The sequence below is a fragment of the Haliaeetus albicilla genome, chromosome 3, assembly GCF_947461875.1.
Source record: "Haliaeetus albicilla chromosome 3, bHalAlb1.1, whole genome shotgun sequence".
NCBI lineage: Eukaryota > Metazoa > Chordata > Aves > Accipitriformes > Accipitridae > Haliaeetus > Haliaeetus albicilla.
In genome coordinates, this window is record NC_091485.1 from 59554733 (window position 1) to 59574740 (window position 20008).

At 37.3% G+C, this 20008-nt stretch overlaps 1 protein-coding gene across 1 annotated transcript in view; it reads right to left on the reverse strand.

Moving 5' to 3' along the window:
* Positions 1-4796: 4796 nt before the first annotated feature.
* CSMD3 (CUB and Sushi multiple domains 3) overlaps positions 4797-20008 on the reverse strand; it is a 760948-nt gene continuing 745736 nt past the window's right edge. The window contains exons 68-71 of the mRNA XM_069779925.1: positions 11924-12036; positions 9747-9834; positions 8530-8665; positions 4797-7155 (exon numbers count right to left, since the gene is read on the reverse strand). Of these exons, the coding sequence (XP_069636026.1) occupies positions 6996-7155; positions 8530-8665; positions 9747-9834; positions 11924-12036 (497 nt within the window). The 3' untranslated portion in view covers positions 4797-6995. The remainder of the gene's footprint in view (positions 7156-8529; positions 8666-9746; positions 9835-11923; positions 12037-20008) is intronic.

A 20008-nucleotide genomic window follows, 5' to 3' on the forward strand; every position in this document is an offset into this window, starting at 1 on the left:
CAATATACTTCAGACAAAAAAGTATTTTGACCTAATCAGCACTGGCAGATATTCACTGGATACTTGACTAATTGCTAGGGAATCATGTATGTCTCCAACATTCATAATTATTCACAAAATGACAGGACCTACTTTTCAGAACTACTACTACTACACTTACTCCTGGTTGAGCAAGTCAGGATATTATGTTGCCATAGTTTCAGCATCAAGAAGATAATAAATGGGGAACTGTGACAGATGCACTCAACTCCCTCCCTTAACCAAACCAGCAGCAGTTTGGTACAGGCTCCAAAGGAGGTAAAGGCCCGAGCTGTAGCTGGGCCAAGAACTCCTCTAGGAAACCCACAAAGGAGCAGAGCAACACAGTGAAAGTTGTGGGTATAGAGTCTTGTGCATACCTCTCCCATTGTACGCAATTTGACTACTAGCCAGCCACTTTATCCCATAAATATGACAGCCTAAGTGAGCCTTCTTTGAGCTCTCCCTGCTAGACAGCATGGCTCCATGGCAGTGATCTCCAGCAACGGATCTTTCACCGATGACAGATCCTTGGATGAGCCCAATTTTGAGTTCTTCCTGGACACCAACTGGACTGCATGCCAGGCACCTCTCTCCTTGAGCAGGGATGCCTGATGTTAACAGATATTGGTGTTTAGCTTAAACAAGTAAGTTTAAAACAGAATGAATCACTTACATTTATAATGTTGTGTGATTTAGTATGCTGTTTGCTTAGCTTTTTAGTATGCTGTATGCTTGGTTACTTAGCATGAGAAGCTAGATTTGCTGAAGCCTTAGGCTGCAAGCTCTAAACTTTCACCTAGATTTACTGGATGTGTACCTACTTAGTCAGAACAGGGGCCTCCAGAGCCAGTGTAAGATAAGGAGACTTCAAGGCCACAAAAAGCACCTGCACAGCACCTGCAACTTGAGAAGAAGTAATCCAATAATGAGTCAGAAGGTGTCAGTCCAGAATTATTATTGGACCAAAGTGCGCATAGAAGACACACGAAGAGTGTGAAGAATGGGGGGGGGGGGGGGGAATGTGAATAGTCTGTAAGAGTATAATTACCCAGGGATTTCTTTGGCCAACTCTTTACCTCCTCTCCTTCTCCTTCCCCCCTTCCTTCCATTGGTCCCTCCCCAGAGGCACCCAGCTTGAGCTGACCCTGCTGCTGTACCACTCTATTAAATTATTTATTTTTATAATAAAATATGTCTGAGAGTCTGTTTCAGGAAACCAAGGGCTCGAACTTCAGTGCGAACTAACACCGGATATCTGGATGGATCAGTAAGTGATTAATAGCATGCTAAACTTTGAAATCCTAAGTGATATAAAGGATCAATTGTGCACATATAATCTTTTAGACATAAACTGTTGTCCAAGTCTGAGACTAAGTCTGGATCCAGCTGCACCTAGACTCCTCTCTGAGAAGGAGTTTAGAAAGCAAGGGGCTCCATTTTGAACGTCGTGACTCGACAGGAGGTTTTCCTTACCCGTTGAATCTCATAGATATAAACCGTTGACCAGGTCTGACACTAAAATTGGACCTAGCCTCCCCTAAGCTCCATCAAGAGTTTAGAAAGCAAGAGGGTCCATTTTGAACCTTGTGACTCAACAGGAGGGTCTCCCTTACATTTTTGCATCTCCGATCTCTGTGCAAATCATGGAAAATCAATTCTAACTCAATTTTCCTTTGTATGTTTCTCCCATGTAGTAAGTAATAGAGTGAACCTTGCAATCAAACTCTGTTAAGTTTCAGTTTTACACATTCTTTAAGGATCCTAAATCACTCACCTGTGACAGGAACACAGCTACTTCACTGAAATATTTTTTATGTAATCAAATATTCATTTAATATTGGTCCTGGTTAATTTCTGACACTACAAAATCTTACTCAAAATTATTTGCCTGAGCTATTACTCACTGTACTTATTTTACTACATAAGTAAACCAAATGATGAATCATTTTTCCATTGTCCTAGCTGTCACTTAGGACAGCAGTACAAAGTAGATGATGAACAAATGATCAAACAGTGGGAGACTTAGTAAGGAACTAAAGATAAAACCAACTTAGTGCAGAAATGATAGGCCCTCATTTGCTTAAAAAATGCCAGCTGGGATCACACAAAGATTTTGGAAAATAAATAGATATACAGCGCAGAAATCTTAAACCCAAATGCATTTTTAAATGTTATATCATGCTCCCCTCACATGAATAATCTCTTCTGTAAGAATTAATTATTTCATGGAGAACAATATAAAAGGATGTAAAGAATAACAGGTTTAATTGCTAACTAGTAATACAGATTTTATTAACTTGCACCTTTACCAGAAAACTAACCCAGTGCATCTGTCTCTATCATGTTTGACTGAAATTTTGGTGACCAAATCAAAATGAAATGACAGAAACTAAAAAAAAAAAAAAAAAGGAAATTTGGGGGTTTTGAGAGATGCTAAGTAGATTTTCTGTAGTACCTTGCACAGCTACTAAGACTACTAACAAAATGCATGTGAGAGGAGCTCTGGAACTTGGTTGCTGAGTTTACCATTGCTTGGGTGGTCCTCCTGAAGTCATAGACAATTCATGTACCTATATCAATCCCTACTGACAATGTGAAATCAGAAAATATTTTCACAAATGAATCCAAGAAAGATTGTGGGGTCTTAATATAACAAATGATACAAGCCATATTTTTCTCCAACTCTCACCATCCTATAAAGAAGCATACTGCAACATACATTGACTTTCTTACTGTGGAACAGATCATCTTTTACAGAAAGATCATGGGCAGCAGCGTCCATGGTAAAAAAATAGTATATTCCAGCACAAGAGAACTATGCTTTACTGAGATACTGTAGTAGTTAGGGACTTGCAACTGAATCTACACAGTGGCATACAGATCTGCTGATGTCTTTGTGCAGTGATATCCAAGATTTTAAATTCCCCGCATTTCACTAATGTTGGAAAAAATGATGGAATACTTCATAAAACTTCAGCCAACTGTACTAGTGGGTTGAGATATACACTTTCAAGGCCTGGAAAAGAAAAGCTGCCTTTTACCTAGATTAATAGCTTAGTGACTTAGCTATAGGCTCACTTTAATTTCTATTAGTTGTCTATAAGAAGCTCTAAGATTTGTAGCTATTAAATGATTTCCTTGACAAGAATAGCTTCTTATATTGTTGTCAAGGAATTCCTCCAGGATAAGATGTCTACATAATAATGCCAGCTCTGTTTCACAAACAAAAGTAAAATCAGACATTTTTACCTCCATTTTATGATGGTGTAGTCATTCTGAGTAGTTCTATTAGAATTGCTGCTTTGGTGAGTTTAGATGATACTGTGTGGTTTCTGGATTTCAGGAATGAACCAGATTGTAGTATGACTTTAATGAGACGTCATGGACCAGTTAGCTCTTGACACACAGATAATGTAGAATTAAAAGAGCTCAATGCATATCAGAGACAGCTAGTCTCAATGCCTCCAGAGTTACCCAGTTTAGTGGCTATTGGTTATAGAAACTTAAATGAAGTTTTAAATCTTAGTCAGTAGTATTGATCTTGAAAGGACTCACAGAGTTGCATAACAATCTCTGTATTCTCGCATATTTTCTCTGTGTAGTGTGTTTGCTTGAATAATGTAGCCAAAGTGCTTGGAGGACAGAAAGTCTAATTAATTTCAGCTATTTTCTTGAGAAAAACAAAAAACAGTGAGTAGACTGTGCTAACCAACTGCAATCAAGGAACCAAAACTTGAAATTCCATAGGCCGAAGTGAAAATTAACCACTCTGCTAGTAGAAAATCGAACAGTTCACACAGAAACAATTTATGAGTCAAACAGCTCAAGAACTACAGTAAAAAAAACCCCAAACAACCCCCCCAAAATCAAGACAAAATTAAAAAAAAAACCAAACAAATTCAACCCAACAAAAAAAAAAATCTATTATGAATAGTTTGTTCTCTATTACAATGAAGTCAATACAATTCTTGAAAAGCACAAGCTGGATACTAGCTTAAGCATTAACAGAATTGTTGAACGAGTTCAATGTAAGTTTTATTTACTTGTATATGTTAAAACATATAATGCATAAACCAGAAAATGAAAAGCTTAACTTCAAATTCTAGGTAGTGTTATGAAAGTTTGGCCGCTGTGAAACAGGATTTTTTGCTTTTCAGAGTTAACCAATTTGCTCTAGAACCTGCCTGAAAAACATTAGTGCATGATCCTCACAGTATCATTTTTACAGTGACTCTTTTCTTCTCTTTCCAATGTATTTAAGAACACAGTGTTCAGTAATTTCAACATGGGCCTGAATGGGCCTTTTGTTTATGTAGAGTACAAAATTCACAAAATAATATTACTTTTTTTTCCCCCAGTTATCCTATGAATAGCATTTCAGATCAGGATTTGTCATTCACTTTCCATGCTTGCAAGCAAAAGGGACAGTTAAAAGACAGTTCTAATATTACAGTAAAATAATTAAGATCCTCCCCTCCAGTTCAATGTCATTAAAAGACAACACTTTTTTTTTTAATGCCAGAAAATACTGTATGCACTGGTACTACCTGTTAATATGTACAACCTGTACATTTCTGCAGAAAGGTAGCAAAATTAATGTGCAAAGTAGGCTGTCTACAACCTTGAGGAACACTAAGGTTTTGGGTTTTTTTTCTTTTAAAGTAAAAAAAAAAGAGGTTTCTCCGTGCTTTTCACTGGGTTGACAAGTATAAGCCTTTTTCTTTTTGGAAATCTGCTTCTTCAAGTCAAACAAAAAATTCATTTTAGTAAATAGATAATTTTAAACATTGTGCTCATTGTTTATTTGTGAAAGTAATCTAAGTCTTTTTACCTCACCTAAAATTCACAGGAAGATTCAGAAAAAAATAACATGATTTTAAGACCCACAAAAATACTAGATTTAAATTATTAATTTGGTTATTTTCTCATCTTCACAACTGAAATGAGTTTAAAGCTCATCCTCCAAAGAAGAAACATGGTTAAAAAAAGCAATTGTCCATTTTTATTTTGTTTACATTGCACTGAAAATTTACATCATACTTTTACAAATCCTTTTTCATAAAAATATACTTCTTTACAAAAGTGTATGCATTAATATAAGAGGAGTAGCCAGTTGCAGAAGAAAAAGTTTAAACGATCTCAAATGTATTAACCTTAACATTAATGAATGAATCATAGTTATTGCAGTCATTTGAATAAACAAGAATAAATAACAACCAATGGTATAAAATATAAACCAGCATCCTTTTAGTAGAATACAGTTTGACAGAGTTGTATGAATATTCAAAACAAAGTGTTGTAAAATGGTTTATAAGAAATTCATCAAACATTATAGAAATCCAAGCAGCAATCCTGGGTACAATGATTTTTGGTAGGCACTCTCTATTACGGTAATAAAAAGTTTAGATTTTCACAGAATTATTAATGTCTGAAAGGGACAATAACAGATAATTCACACTGGCTAACACACAGCATTTGTGAGTCATGCTATGAATGGAAGACAATGACCTATCAAATAAATTACTGAGTTGCCACTGAATAATTCTGATATGAAATAACTGTAAAACTAAAAATTACATTTCCTTAGAAGCGATTCTGGAATGTCTAAAACTTGTATCTGAGGGCTGTGGAATCTGAATTGTCCCTAAAATGAATGGATTGTCCCTAATAAAATCATGGCTTTATATATATATATATATATATTTAATATTTTTGTTTTCATTGCACTATGGTAATATATTCAATTTTAAATCACTAGCTGTAAGGATTTGTTTCCATAGAGTATGGAATATATAGATTAAATAGATGTGAAAACAGTATTTCCAAATTATAACTTCCTCTTGCTTTGTAGGTCTGATCCAAAGTTCATTGAAGTCTGTTGGAATGCATCAACTTTAATGGGATTTCACCATGCTTTGTGCATGCATTTTGACAAAATGCTGAAGGAATAAACTGATGTGATACAGTTTAGATTTAACTAGCATGGGTTGAAAAATGGACTCTTAAATTTTTGATATATGGATTTGATTGCTAATGTTACTGTAAACTGCACTTTTTAATTGGAAATATCATGAAATTATGTTTTCACTTTTGAAAAAAAATGTAAGATGGTCACTCTTTTGAATGATCTTCAACAGTAAGGAACATAGCCACATGACAAAGGTCAATTCACACTAGCTTCTTGATTGCAAAAATTTTCTAGTTGTATGATTGATAAAAGAAATGTAGAAACATTACCATTTTGGGGTATTGTTAACGGAAACAGAGAAAAGGAGCTTGACTTGGAAGATGAAAAGGAAGCAAGATGTGAAGCAGGAAAGGAAATTCATTAAATAAGAACATGATGTTTTAATTTTTCTTCTGTGACGTGAAAAGAGTAAGTTGTACTTGCTGATTTCTAAATACTACACCCTGGACTTAAAAAATTAACTGTTCTGAGAAAAATAAAATACTAAACTGGCTAAATAAATGAAAAAAAGGTACAAACTCATGAAAAAGATGTAGCATATGACTGTTAAAGAGAAGTCAGTGACCTATTGTCTCCTGTAAGTATAGCTCTTATTTTCTACCTATATCTTTTTTTTAACCCAGTCCCTCTATTATATTTTTTATAAAGCACAGAAATACTGATAGTGGATGCTCCTCCAATATATGCAAATATGTTTTATGTTTTAGAATAACCTCCTTTTTTAAAAAAGCAAATAAACTGTGAGTAACACTCATGGAGTGCAGCAAAATTTTTTAAAACTCTCCGTGGTACACACGAAGAAGAATTCTGATCCAGTTTATGAAAAACAAAATCAAAACGAAATAACCACAACCCATTCTTGTCTATCATCCTCAGGAAAAGGTGACCCAGTATATCCTGAAAAGTGTGCTTTAATTTTTTTTAATTTTTTTTTTTTTAATCAGTGAACTGTGTGTGCACTGTGTTGTGTGTCAATTCCAGACTTTGAAGACGTATCATTACCACATTATACCATTGTGCAAACGGTGTTCAAGTTGGGGTCAAATCGTACTGCTTTCCCTTCCACAGACTTTGCATTTGTGTCATACATGGGGTTTTCAAAAGCAGCTTGTCCATTATTATTTTCATGTACAGAGCATCCTGTATACTGTGTTTTAGGTGCAGTCCTGTAGAAGAAAGACAGAGTATTTGTAACTGCAGTTTTCCTCACTGACTCTAAAGTGGTTTAAGAATATGAACAGTATCTAGCTCCCAATTCCAATTATGTGAGCTAAATACAACATCTCATTTTTTGGTACAGTATCTGTGCTAAGAATTAGTACTCTCTTTATCAAAGTTTAAGGGATTTATGATTCATTTAAAATGGTGTTCACTTAAAAAATGAGGTAACAGCCTGAGAAGAGGTAGGTATTTCCACTTGGATGATCAGCTGGTAAATAGTTAAGAGTACAAGAAAATCTTGTAAAGATGCAGTAATTCCCCAGCCAAGTGACTGAGATTTTCTTTTTCCCTTTGAAGACTCAACAAATTTATCAAGAATGAATTTATAGCTGAAACATTTCCTTTTTGATTAAATAACTTAAAATATCAAAGTTCAATCCCTTGAAAACATTTCATATATATTGTTATGCAAAATGCATACTGTATTGTAAATCATCAATATGAAATGTAAAGATAAGTGCTTACAGCACACAGTTAATAACAAGTGTAGAAAAAAATTACAGGAGCATTTTTTCATATTCTGAAGCAGTTAAAAAACAAGTGGTACCATTTAAAAATCATGGTACATGTTTTAAACTAATGTTATCCTGGTGAGTATATTACAATTATTATTGTCAGGCTACCAGATGTAAATCACCATTTTGACAGTTAGTAGGCAATGAATTGTCTTGTCATTAAAGTGGTTAAATTTTCTTTAGTTATCTAACGCTTTAAAGCTATAGGAAAAGATTACTTGACACTAAATCCAAAGAACTAATACTGGTCTCAGTAACATGAACAAAACTGTTGAACTTAGACTAATGAAATTGAGAAGACTGGTGGCTATGTAAGGTAATTGCATATGAACTAATAATTTCATATGCAGAAAGAGTTCCACAATGAAACTTCTCAGTGACATAATACTTCCATATACTTGCAAGCCAATAAACACAGCAGGCATTAAAACAAATTACTCAAGATATGACTCATAATTCTGCCACATGTAAAAAAAATAATACAGGCAATCTACTCTAAGTACACACAAAGTCTATTCATTATATTATTCCCCATATGCCATTAATTTATAGCATCTATTTTGGTATTGTAAAGAGAGAAATTTATAACATTTTAAATAGGTAGGAATGAAAGTATAGCACAGTACAATAAACTGATCTCTCAGTCATTATGCCAGACCTTAATGGAGGTAGGAAGAACTGTCTATGCGCATATTTTGCAAATATTTTGTGGTTTTACAGAAAACTTTATTTACAGTAACAAAGACTGAGGGCAACAAAACCACCAAGTCATACAGGAATTCTATACACTTAATTTGTACTTACCTTTGTTTATAAAGATAAAAGCCAAAACCAGCAAATATAAGGGCAAAGAAAGGCACAAGGATAGCAATGGCCACTGAACTACTGTTTGTACCATGTGGTTGATTAGAAGAATTTGAACCCTCAGATATATTAAGACCTAAAAAGAATAATAAGAAAAAACAAGTAATATAATATATGTGTCTCTTCCCCCCAGCACATACTGCTCCATAAACTTCAGAATTCAATAACACCTTGTGATAGGGTCATCATAATATGTTCAGCTGTATACATACAGCTGTATGCTGAGCCCACCTGGAAAGTAAATGTAGTGTGGTATACCATATTCTGATTAATAAGTGGATGCAAAATGTTCAGGAGAACAATACATATATGCTGGTACAGTAAATATCTTCCTGCATAATTCTGTATGGGATTCAAGTTTTGGATGTTATTAATACACATTAACGTACTGTGTTACAAAAAGTCAAAATTATAATAACATATGTTCGATTATATTACTGATTATATTTGTAATGTTTTATTATTCAAGAATTCAGTATTAACTAAATTCAAATTCTTGTTGAAGGAGAAATAACACTGTTTTTAAAACAGTAACAGAAAAGTAACTGAAGTTCTTTTTCTTAAAAAGCACAACAGAATGTTGTTACTAGAGCTCTGTTACTAGAGCTGTCTTCTCCAAGAAAGGATAAAGACTGTTAGTTTGGTGTAGAACTGAATGTATAGAACCAAGAAGTCAATTTTTAGAAAATAAATGCTTATCAAGTGTGTAAGATTTTGTTCTTCTTAAAAGTAACATTAAGATTTACTTGCAAATATTTAGCAGTTTCACTCTTCTAGCAAATGTTCAGGTGAAATGTTGTTTCAGCACCCTGAACAAGAGACCAGTTTAGCAGAGCATTCTATAACATGGGCTTTCTAGTTATCAAGATGTGAAACTAAATGCATTTTACACATATTCATAGAAAAACATTTCTCAAAACATGTCAAATGTATAGCTATACTAAGAAGTACATTGTAAGGCATCTATAACTCCTTACCACTTCTGACAAAACACTCTTTGTAAGTACTACTTAGATGAGATTTTAAAGAAATTAACATCTCAATATTCTATGAAATGTCAATACTCGTAACATCCTGCAGATACCCTTATACTGCTGGACATAATAAAACAGAATATGGAACAATGAACTGGCAAAAACTTCGAATTTACTAAATACCTAATCTTTGAAGTCCAAATTGTCCATAATCTTTACCCTGGATGAATCCTTGAAAAACATATGTTGCTCCATCAGGTTCAGCAGAAACCTGTAAACAAAAAGTACTCTGAATTAAAAGGGGAAAATTTTGTACAAGTATCTATTTTAAAGAGAGAGATCCTAATATGCTTGACTGGTAGCTGTTATTCCCCATTAAAAACACCCTCTTTTTTTCTAGGAAATCTATAAAGTTTAAAGGAAAAGACAGAAATGTTAAAGGCACAACTTAGACATGGTGCCTTATGGTCACATATACTACGTTATACTAACTTTAACTGTATTATTTTTTTAAACCAACAAAGTTTAAAGTTTCTGGCAATTCAAGATTTCAGTATTTCTAACCATCTTACATACTTCACAATTATCTGATTTGTTTAGGAATTAGATGGCAAAAGTTATATTGTAGGTAATCCTAAGGATGCAAGTATTGAGGTTTTAATAATTACTTTAAAAATAAATAAACAAGATCTTGCATTCAACTGACAGTTAGTTCCTTTGCTCTTTCTCAGTGCTTATCCCAATAATTATTTAATTATACAGCTGTAGACCAGAAGAATATTGAATGAGGCTTTGGTACAAGAGCAATATATGCTAGTATAAACTAAAAGACTTGTGGGAGGAAAGAAAGGGTTGTAATCCTATGAACATCTCCTTTATCAGGGTAAGTACATTCTGAACAAACACGCTGTATTCAATTTACAGGTACTTGCTTCCCAGGGTAGTTATTAGGTTTAAATTCAGTGGTCCCACGGCAGATTCCTTCAAGATTTTCCCTTAAGCTTCCCTTTCTCAAGGTAACTATGTCTTCAGCAATGACCTGAAGCTATGTTTTCACTGAAGAAAGGGTGCATTTCTCAGGTGAAATTCTTACTTTGGGGTAAAACAGCCTGTTTGAGCTGTTCCAAGATTAAAAAAAAAAAAAAAAAAAAAAAGAAAATGGTCAAATAAGAACAGTATGTAAATAGCATATGGAATGTAGGGACTGTATTGTGTACTTTTGTACATTTAGAAGTCTGAAAGTAAATGTCTTGTTTTTACCATATTTTTTCAGCACAGGAGCATGCTCATGAAGCCTGAAGTTTGTATAAACCAAGGGAGTGAAGCCCTTTTACCAGCATATTTACTGTTTAAGAGGTTTAGGGGTTTTTGCTTTGGTTCTGGTTTTGCACCTTTTTAAAAATTATTATTGAAGTAGTGCCACAAGTTATACAAATATAAATTTATGCATACACTTCAATGTCACCTCTTCTCTTCTTTAGGCATGTGCACCCATATTGGTGTCCCTGTAGTGCTTTACCAGTAGGTGAAACATAACAAAACAGACAGATTCCTTGAAAAATGAGACAGTGTAATAGGGATAAATGAGTGTTTATCATCATCCAAATTATTTTAGGCCCTTTCTTTTCTAAAAAATCTACTTTATTCTATGACAAATAAAGTTTCTCAGGCCAACACACTCAGTTTTTTCCAGCCTTAGCATTATCTTGGGTGATGTTTGTTTTTCCTGTCTATTCTCTGAATGGATTTCCCTCTCATGGTTTAAACAAGTCCCAGCCACCTGGGCTGTTGCTTCTTTTTACCCCTCTCCTTCACCTTTCCTCCTCTCAGTTATGTGCACCCTTTTTCTCCCTTTTAAAGAATAAGCTCAGCCCCAGAACCTCCAAGGGACTTAATGCTTAATTGGAGCAATCTATTTTCTTTTCCCCATACATGTAACAGTTTAGCTTTTTCATGGTATTTCTAAAAATGTCACCAAAAGGTAAAACATCACTGCTAGCCTAATGGTAAAAATTGCTATTGCATTAATATTATATATTATAATATTATTTGAAATTGTTATTATATTATCGTGATGATAGAATTTCTCAGTATATTGGAATAAAATCCAAAGTAAGAGAAAGGCTTCTGTGTTAACATGCATTATAATTGTGCCTACACATTATGACTATTCCCATATTTTCTCTCAGACTGGTCTCCTATATCTTACAATACAATTTTAATTTCATTTAATGAATCAGCATTGCTAACAAGATTCCTATTGATATGTCTCAGGATTTGGGGGGTTTAGAACACCAGCATGATTTCAAACAACAACAACAAAAATATTTCTCTCTCTTTTGTAGCAGAAATATACTCACAAAACCATCCATAGCCCATTTTTCCTCTTTCAACTTGCTCACAGACGTATGGGAGGGTGCTTTAATGAGATATATGTGGAGCATTAGCCGAGCTTCCTGGCTTTTATACACTCCTGTAGAATATAGTTTTTAAAATTTACATTTGTGTTGAGCAGAGAAATAATTTCATTTTTAAGAACAAGTATTTAATCTCTTGCCTTAAAAGGGGAAAGCAGGAAGAATAGGTAGCATTGTTACCAACATTTTAGTTTAGCAAGATGCATTATTTTGTGAAATTATTTCAATTATCATAGGATTTTGATAGAAACTGGTTTTAGCTTACCCTGTAGAGAGGAGAGAAGGGAAACCTTATAGACACAGCTGTTACTTAACAGTTATCGTAACAAACCTTAGACAGAACAAACGTTGACAGTAATCTGATTTGAGATGGAAAATACTGTTCTGAATCAGGCAGAATGTATTTGAACCTTGCATACCCACCTTCAATTTTTTTTAATTCAGTCATCAGTTAAAGAAGGTGATAATAGCAACATCCACATCAAAATTCTCTTCTAAAAGCTGGTGCTAATTTAAAAATTTCTAGATTTGAAAATGGATCAAAAACTTGTTCTTCATCAGTCAATATTACGACACAGTTTCTTTCAGACAATAAGACTTGTATATAGCCTTATTTACCTTGTAGGCATAATTAATTGATTCATTTTCATTCCTGCAGAAGAAATGTTTAGAATCCAAACACCTTTCTTTGTTAATTTGGAGAATGAAAATAAAATATTACGAGATGCTTGGTGATTTGATCTTCCATTACAAAGACAGTCAAGATACAGTCAAGATTTTTTTCCCTCATGTTTTTAAACACTGTTATCAATTAATGGTTTAAAACTTCACATTTTAAATAGAAGACTTGTCTAGTATGATCATTGCCTTTCTGGCAGAGCACTGATATTACTGTTCATTTCATATGAAGTTTTCTATTTGTATAATCACGCAAGGTTATACTGCACTTTATATCAACAAAAGCTAATGATGGCTAAAACTTAAACAGTAACAAAACTAAAACCAAAACCAAGTAAAAGAAAAAAAACCCAACCAAATAATTATACTTCCACCTCCAGAAAATTCCACCAAACTGAAATTAAAATACACTGATTTATTGACATAGTACATCACAGAACACACTTCAAACTGTAAATGATTTAGACTTAAATACTGACTTTCATCCCTCCCTTTAATTTTTTAATTTTTACTGACTAACAAATATGGATGACTTCAGACTACAATTAGTTAGTATGTGTTAGCTATGCATGAAGAAAACTGGATTTCTTTTTATTAACTGAAAATTCCAGAAATATACCATTAAGCTTAATTTTGGTCACTTCTTATTTTTATGTTCATCCAAATTCTGTGATGTGAACAAGAAGTGAAGAAAGCAGTGAGGTGTAGGAGAAGGTACTGGCTCTTTCTATTGGCTTTGTGTGGCAAGGTTTCATTAACAGGGGGGCTACAGGAGCGGTTTCTCTGACAAAATGCCAGAAGCTGGAAAAGCCAGATGTCTCCTGGAAATAAAATACAATACAATAGAAAACAATAAAATACAATACAGAGAGGAAACAGTCCAGGAGAATCCTGGAAGGCAGCCTTCTGACACAGCTGGTGAGTCAGCCAACCAGAGAAGGCATCCTGCTGGACCTGTTGTTTGCGAACAGAGAAGGACTTGTGGGTGATGTGATGGTTGGAAGCCATCTTGAGCACAGCGATCACAAAATGATAGTTTTCAATTATTGGAGAAGTAAGGGGGGGGGGGTCAACAGAACTGCTACCTTGGACTGTTTAGGAGCCTGGTTGATGGAGTCCTTTGGGAGGCAGTCCTGAACTCAATGATCTTAAAGGTCTCTTCTAACCAAAACAATTCTATGATTCTATGAAGGGCAAAGGAGTCAAGGAAAGCTGGACATTCCTCAAAAAGGAAATCCTAAAGGCGCAGGAGCAGGCCGTCCCCTTGTGCTGAAAGACGAGCCAGCAGGGAAGAAGACTGGCCTGGCTGAACAGAGAGCTTTGGCTGGAACTCGGGGGAAAAAAAGAGGAGTTTGTGACCTTTGGAAGAAGGGGCAGGCCACTCAGGAGCACTGCAAGGATGTTGTGAGGTTATGCAGGGGGAAAATTAGAAGGGACAAAGCCCACCTAGAACTTAATCTGGCTAATGCCGTAAAAGACAATAAAAAAATGTTTCTATAAATACATTAGCAACAAAAGGAAGGCTAAGGAGAATCTCCATCCTTTATTGGATGCGGGGGGGAAACATACTGTCAAAGGATAAGGAAAAGGCTGAGGTAGTTAATGCTTTCTTTGCCTCAGTCTTTAATTATAAGACCAGTTGTTCTCAGGGTACCCAGCCCCCTGAGCTGGAAGACAGGGACAGGGAGCAGAATGAAGCCCCCATAATCCAAGGTGAAATGGTTAGCAACCTGCTACACCACTTAGACATGCACAAGTCTATGGGGCTGGATGGGATCCACCCATGGGTACTGAGGGAGCTGGCAGGAGTGCTCACCAAGCCGCTTTCCATCATTTACCAGCAGTCCTGGCTAAGGGGGGAGGTCCCAGTTGACTGGAGGTTAGCAAATGTGATGCCCATCTACAAGAAGGGCCAGAAGGAGGATCCAGGGAACTACAGACCTGTCAGTCTGACTTCAGTGCCGGGGAAGATTACGGAGCAGATCAGAGTACCATCACACGGCACGTACAGGACAAGCAAGTGATCAGGCCCAGTCAGCACGGGTTTATGAAAGGCAGGTCCTGCTTGACCAACCTGCTCTCCTTCTATGACAAGATGACCTGCTTAGTGGAAGAGGGAAAGGCGGTGGATGTTGTTTACCTGGAATTTAGTAAAGCCTTTGACACCATTTCCCATAGCACTCTCCTGGAGAAACTGGCTGCTCATGGCTTGGACAGGTGTACTCTTTGCTGGGTAAAAATCTGCTGGATGGCCAAGCCCAAAGAGTGGTGGGGAATGGAGTTAAATCTGGTTGGTGGCCGGTCACAAGTGATGTTCCCCAGGGCTCAGTGTTGAGGCCAGTTCTGTTTAGTATCTTTATCAATGATCTGGTCAAGGGGATCGAGTGCACCCTCAGTAAGTTTGTGGATGACACCAAGTTGGGCGGAGTGTTGACCTCCTTGAGGGTATAAAGGCTCTACAGAGGGATCTGGGCAGGCTGGATTGATGGGCTGAAGCCAGTTGTATGAGTTTCAACGAGGCCAAGTGCTGGATCCTGCACTTGGGTCTCAGCAACCCCATGCAGTGCTACAGGCTTGGGGAAGAGTGGCTAGAAAGCTGCCTGGAAAAAAATGACCTGGGTGTGTTTGTCAACAGCCAGCTGAATATGAGCTGGCAGTGTGCCCAGGTGGCCAAGACGGCCAATAACATCCTGGCATGTATCAGAAATAGTGTGGCCAGCAGGATAAGGGAAGTGATTGTCCCCCTGTACTCAGCACTGCTGAGGCTGCACCTCGAATACTGTGTTCACTTTTGGGCCCCTCACTACAAGAAAGACACTGAGGTGCTAGAGCACTTCCAAAGAAGGGCAGCGCAGCTTGTGAAGGGTCTAGAGCACAAGTGTAATGAGGAGCAGCTGAGGCCACTGGGTTTGTTTAGCCTGGAGAAAAGGAGGCAGCGGGGAGACCTTATGGCTCTCTACAACTACCTGAAAGGAGGTTGTAGCGAGGTGGGTGTCGGTCTCTTCTCCCAAGTAAAAGCGATAGGACAAGAGGAAATGGCCTCAAGTTGTGCCAGGGGAGCTTTAGATTGGATATTAGGGAAAATTTTTTCACCAAAAGGGTTGTCAAGCATTGGAACTGGCTGCCCAGGGAAGTGGTTGAATCGCCATCCCTGGAGGAACTCAGAAGATATGTAGATGTGGTTTACTGGTGGACTTGGCAGTGTTAGGTTTAAGGTTGGACTTGATGATCTTAAAGGTCTTTTCCAACCTAAATGATTTCATGATTCCAAGCTTCCTCCCTGTCATATAGTGCCAATGCCAGCTGGCTCCAAGACATACCCACCGCTGGCCTAGGTTGAGCCAGTCAGTAACAGTGGTAGTGCCTCTATGATAACATATTTAAGGGGGGAAAAAAACCCTGCACAACACCAGTAGCAGTCAGAATAGAGGAGTGAGAATATGTGAGAGAAACAACCCTGCAGACACCAAGGCCAGTGAAGAAGGAGGGGGAGCAGGTGCTGCAGGTGCTAGAGCAGGGATTCCCCTGCAGCCCACGGTTAAGACCATGCTGAGGCAGGCTGTTTCCCTGCAGCCAATTGAGGTTAATGGTGGAGCAGATATCCACCTGCAGCTTGTAGAGGATCCCACACCAGAGCAGGTGGATGCCCAAAGCAGGCTGGGATCCCATGGGAAAGCCCATGCTGGAGCAGGCTCCTGGCAGTACCTGTGGCCTGTGGAGAGAGGAGTCCATGCTGGAGCAGGTTTTCTGGCAGGACTTGTGACCCTGTGGTGGTTCCACGCTGGAGCAGTCTGAGGACTGCACCCCGTGGAAAGGACATGTGGAAAGGACCTATGGTGGAGCAGTTCGTGCGAAACTGCAGCGTGTGGGAAGGACCCACAAACTGCAGAAGTTCATGGAGGACTGTCTCACATGGGTGGGACCGCATGCTGGAGCAGGGAAGAGAGTGAAGAAGAAGGAGCAGCAGAGACAATGTGTGCTAAACTGACTGCAACCCCCATTCCCTGTCCCCCTGTGCTGCTTGGAGGGGAGGAGGTAGAGAATTTGGGAGTGAAGTTGGGCCCAGAAAGAAGGGAGAGGAGGGGGGAAGGTGTTTTAAGATTCGGTTTTATTTCTTATCACCCTACTCTCATTTGATTGGTAACAAATTAAATTAATTTCCACTAGTCGAGTCTGTTTCGCCCATGACAGTAATTGGTGAGTGATCTCTCCCTGTCCTTATCTCACCCCACGAACCTTTTGTTGTATTTTTATTCCCCTGTCCAGCTGAGGAGACGGAGTGATAGAGCAGATTGGTGGACACCTAGCATCCAGACAAGGTCAACCCAGCACACTCTCCAGTGGAAAAAAAAAATAACTAAGGCTGCACAAAAACACTAGCTAACACAGTAGCAGAAGAAAGGAAATATGCAGGTACTTAGTGCTTTTAGCATCTTAAGGTACAGAAGGAAGAAATGCTGGCACAACCGAATAGCTTAACATTGGACTGCAGTGCTGCAAAGAGATGATCTGGGAGACAGCAGAGTTTTCAGACTCATAGTTAAGAGTTTTGTATACAGGGTCAGAAGAGAATGGTGGGTGATGCTATTGTATTAAAATGAATTCCAGAGAAGAAAAAGCATGGTCACCTTTGTCTTGCTGGCTGCTAATCTGAGAAAATACAAACACTTAAAAAGTGGAAACAGATTGCGTGCCCAGATATATCCAAACTAAAAAAAGACATTTAACTTTGTCCTTTCTGTTAGCTTATTCTCTCTAGACTCTCACTACAGACTATGGCGAGATGAGCATCTCAAAAAAGTTCAGTTCAGGTTAAGATACAAACTTCCTAGCTCTCTTCAGAAGCTGCAGTAAGAGACACGGCAATGAGATTCCTAATTCATGTTTCTCATCTACATGCCTAAATTCACAGAACAAAAGCCTTCTCCACATTAAGGATAGGTGATTGCCCTATAGGAGGTATCATTTTATACAAATCATCTCTGAGCTAACAAGCAGACTTACTTTCGTGTTAACGCTGCACTGAGCTCAAATGAATGTGCCTTGGTAAGATAGGGTTTATTCTTTTGTCTTCAGTACTGTGTTAACATTATCATACAGTGTTTAGTCACTTCAAGAGCTTGGACAGTGTGCACCTAGAAATCATTTGGAACTTGGGAAAAAAAATCAGTCACATCTGCCATGGATGCATCTTATAAATGTACATCAGGAAGTATCTGCATGAGGCTGAGGGCTGTGGTGTCTGTACATGGGCATGAACATTATGTACGTACACTCAAACAAGAGCAGAGAGAATTATCCCACAGACCAAGGCATCACTGTTCTCTGTTGATTTACAATGGTGGATTTGCAAGTGTTTCTTGGTGAAAGGCCAATGTGCTTCTTCAGAGCTGGCAACTGGGTTCCCAGTGTACAAGAAAGTGTTTAATCTGAGCCAAATAAACAAGTAAAAGCTGTACCTTTCTCTTCTCTTCTCTTAATGCCTATAATAGCATTGCTATATTCACTCATGCTAACCTGATCAAAAGAACATGCCCATTTCTAACCTGTGACAGACATATATATACTATAATTACAGCAAGCACAGGTGTCTAAATAGAAAGAAATAAAAAAAAAGATGCAGTAAACGATGGAATGCAAAACAGGAAGTGCTGCATGGGGAGAAAACTATTTTTCATTTCAGAAACCTACAAGTTGAGCATAGGAGATATCAGCTCCCTGGCATCTAAATGTCTTTTTTGATCCATCCCTACTTCCCTGGCCCTAAGATACTCTTTCAATATACAGGATCTCAGTTTTCTATCTGCAAAATAGGGAAAGAAAATAATATTAATTACCTGATGACATGTGCAATGCCTGTATGTAGAGTGAAAATGGGCATTTGTAATTACTTTTGTGTCCAACTGAGGGAACCTTTTTATTTGGAGGACAAGGAGGTTGTTTGAGTGAGAAAACACAGCTTGTACTTTTACTAATCCTAAAAATACAAAATACTACATCCGCTGCACCTAATACCCTCATAGAAATTACATGGCTGAAACCAAAGAGGCATCGTACAATAGAATAAGTTCACACAGTCAAGACAAACACCATTACCAGTTAGAAAATATTTATGAAACATTCAGGTCATCTACAGCCTCTCAAGTGTGACCCTTCAAAGGACACCTACAAAATATCTTCAACAGACAAACCTAGTGACAAAAATTCACCACTCTACTAGATACTAGAAACTCAAGCTCAAGAGATGTGGATTCTTTGGCCCATTACATTCTTCCTGCAGACCACCCCTCTCAAAAACATACGGGCTGAAATTCCCCCTCTCTTTTTTTTCCAACAGGTTGATGTTCTGTCACTTATGTCCTTGATAACATCTCTGGGATAAAGAGTGATGTTAAACTACTTCAGAGAAAGGGGTCCTTAAGTGATGAACAAGATTAAAACCAGCAGTGTCCAGCCAATACATAACTGTGATTTTTAAGCTTCTTCAGTCCTGGCAAAAAGTGTTGCAGAGAGAGAGACAAGAAACTAAGTTTTGAGTGATAATATTGATTTCAGGTGTTTCTTTTATGCTTATTCATGCCCCTGCGCTATACCCTGCCACTCCTGTGGTGTGACAGGCCCATTGTCTGTGTGGCTGAGATGTCTCAATCATGGGACTGACAGAGTTTGAAAAACAAACAAAAACTATAAACTCAAACACTTTTTACAGTATTTTTGTTTGCTTGTTTGTTAAGCCCTATCTGTAGTTTCTGCTGATGGTTCACAGCATAGAGAACTGTGCATATTGTGTCAACATAACCATAGCAACAGAGCTCTGTGTGGCAGGGACTGTGGAATATCATAAACCAAGATTGCAATCAAGGGCTTCTTTTGAAACCACAGCATGAAGAGTAGCTACTTTTTTCAACTATATCACTAGTCTAATAAGCATAATCTCTCCATGCTCTCCAAGTTCATTAAGTATCTCTGCCTTGCTAGGTCAATACATATCAGTCTCATCATATTGCTTATTAGTCATTAATAGGCTATTGTAAGGAAATTGCACGATTACGAATTAAGAAAATCTCAGGAACAGTAATTTAGAGTTTATTTTTAATATTTAAGGAAGAAGCATGAGAATTAGGATGATTCTTTCACTCCTCCTTGACTATTAACTCCAAATATAATAAAAACCTGAGAAATAAAAAAAGGGGAAAGAAGGAGAAGGTGGAAAAATCCCTACCTTTGAAAAGGAACTGAACTAGAATGAAAATCTCTTTGATAAGCTAAGAAAGTTTCCAGAAGATGTTAAAAGTTTAAGTGTTATGCATAAAGTTACAGGGAACTGACGTATAAAAGGCAGAAAAAATT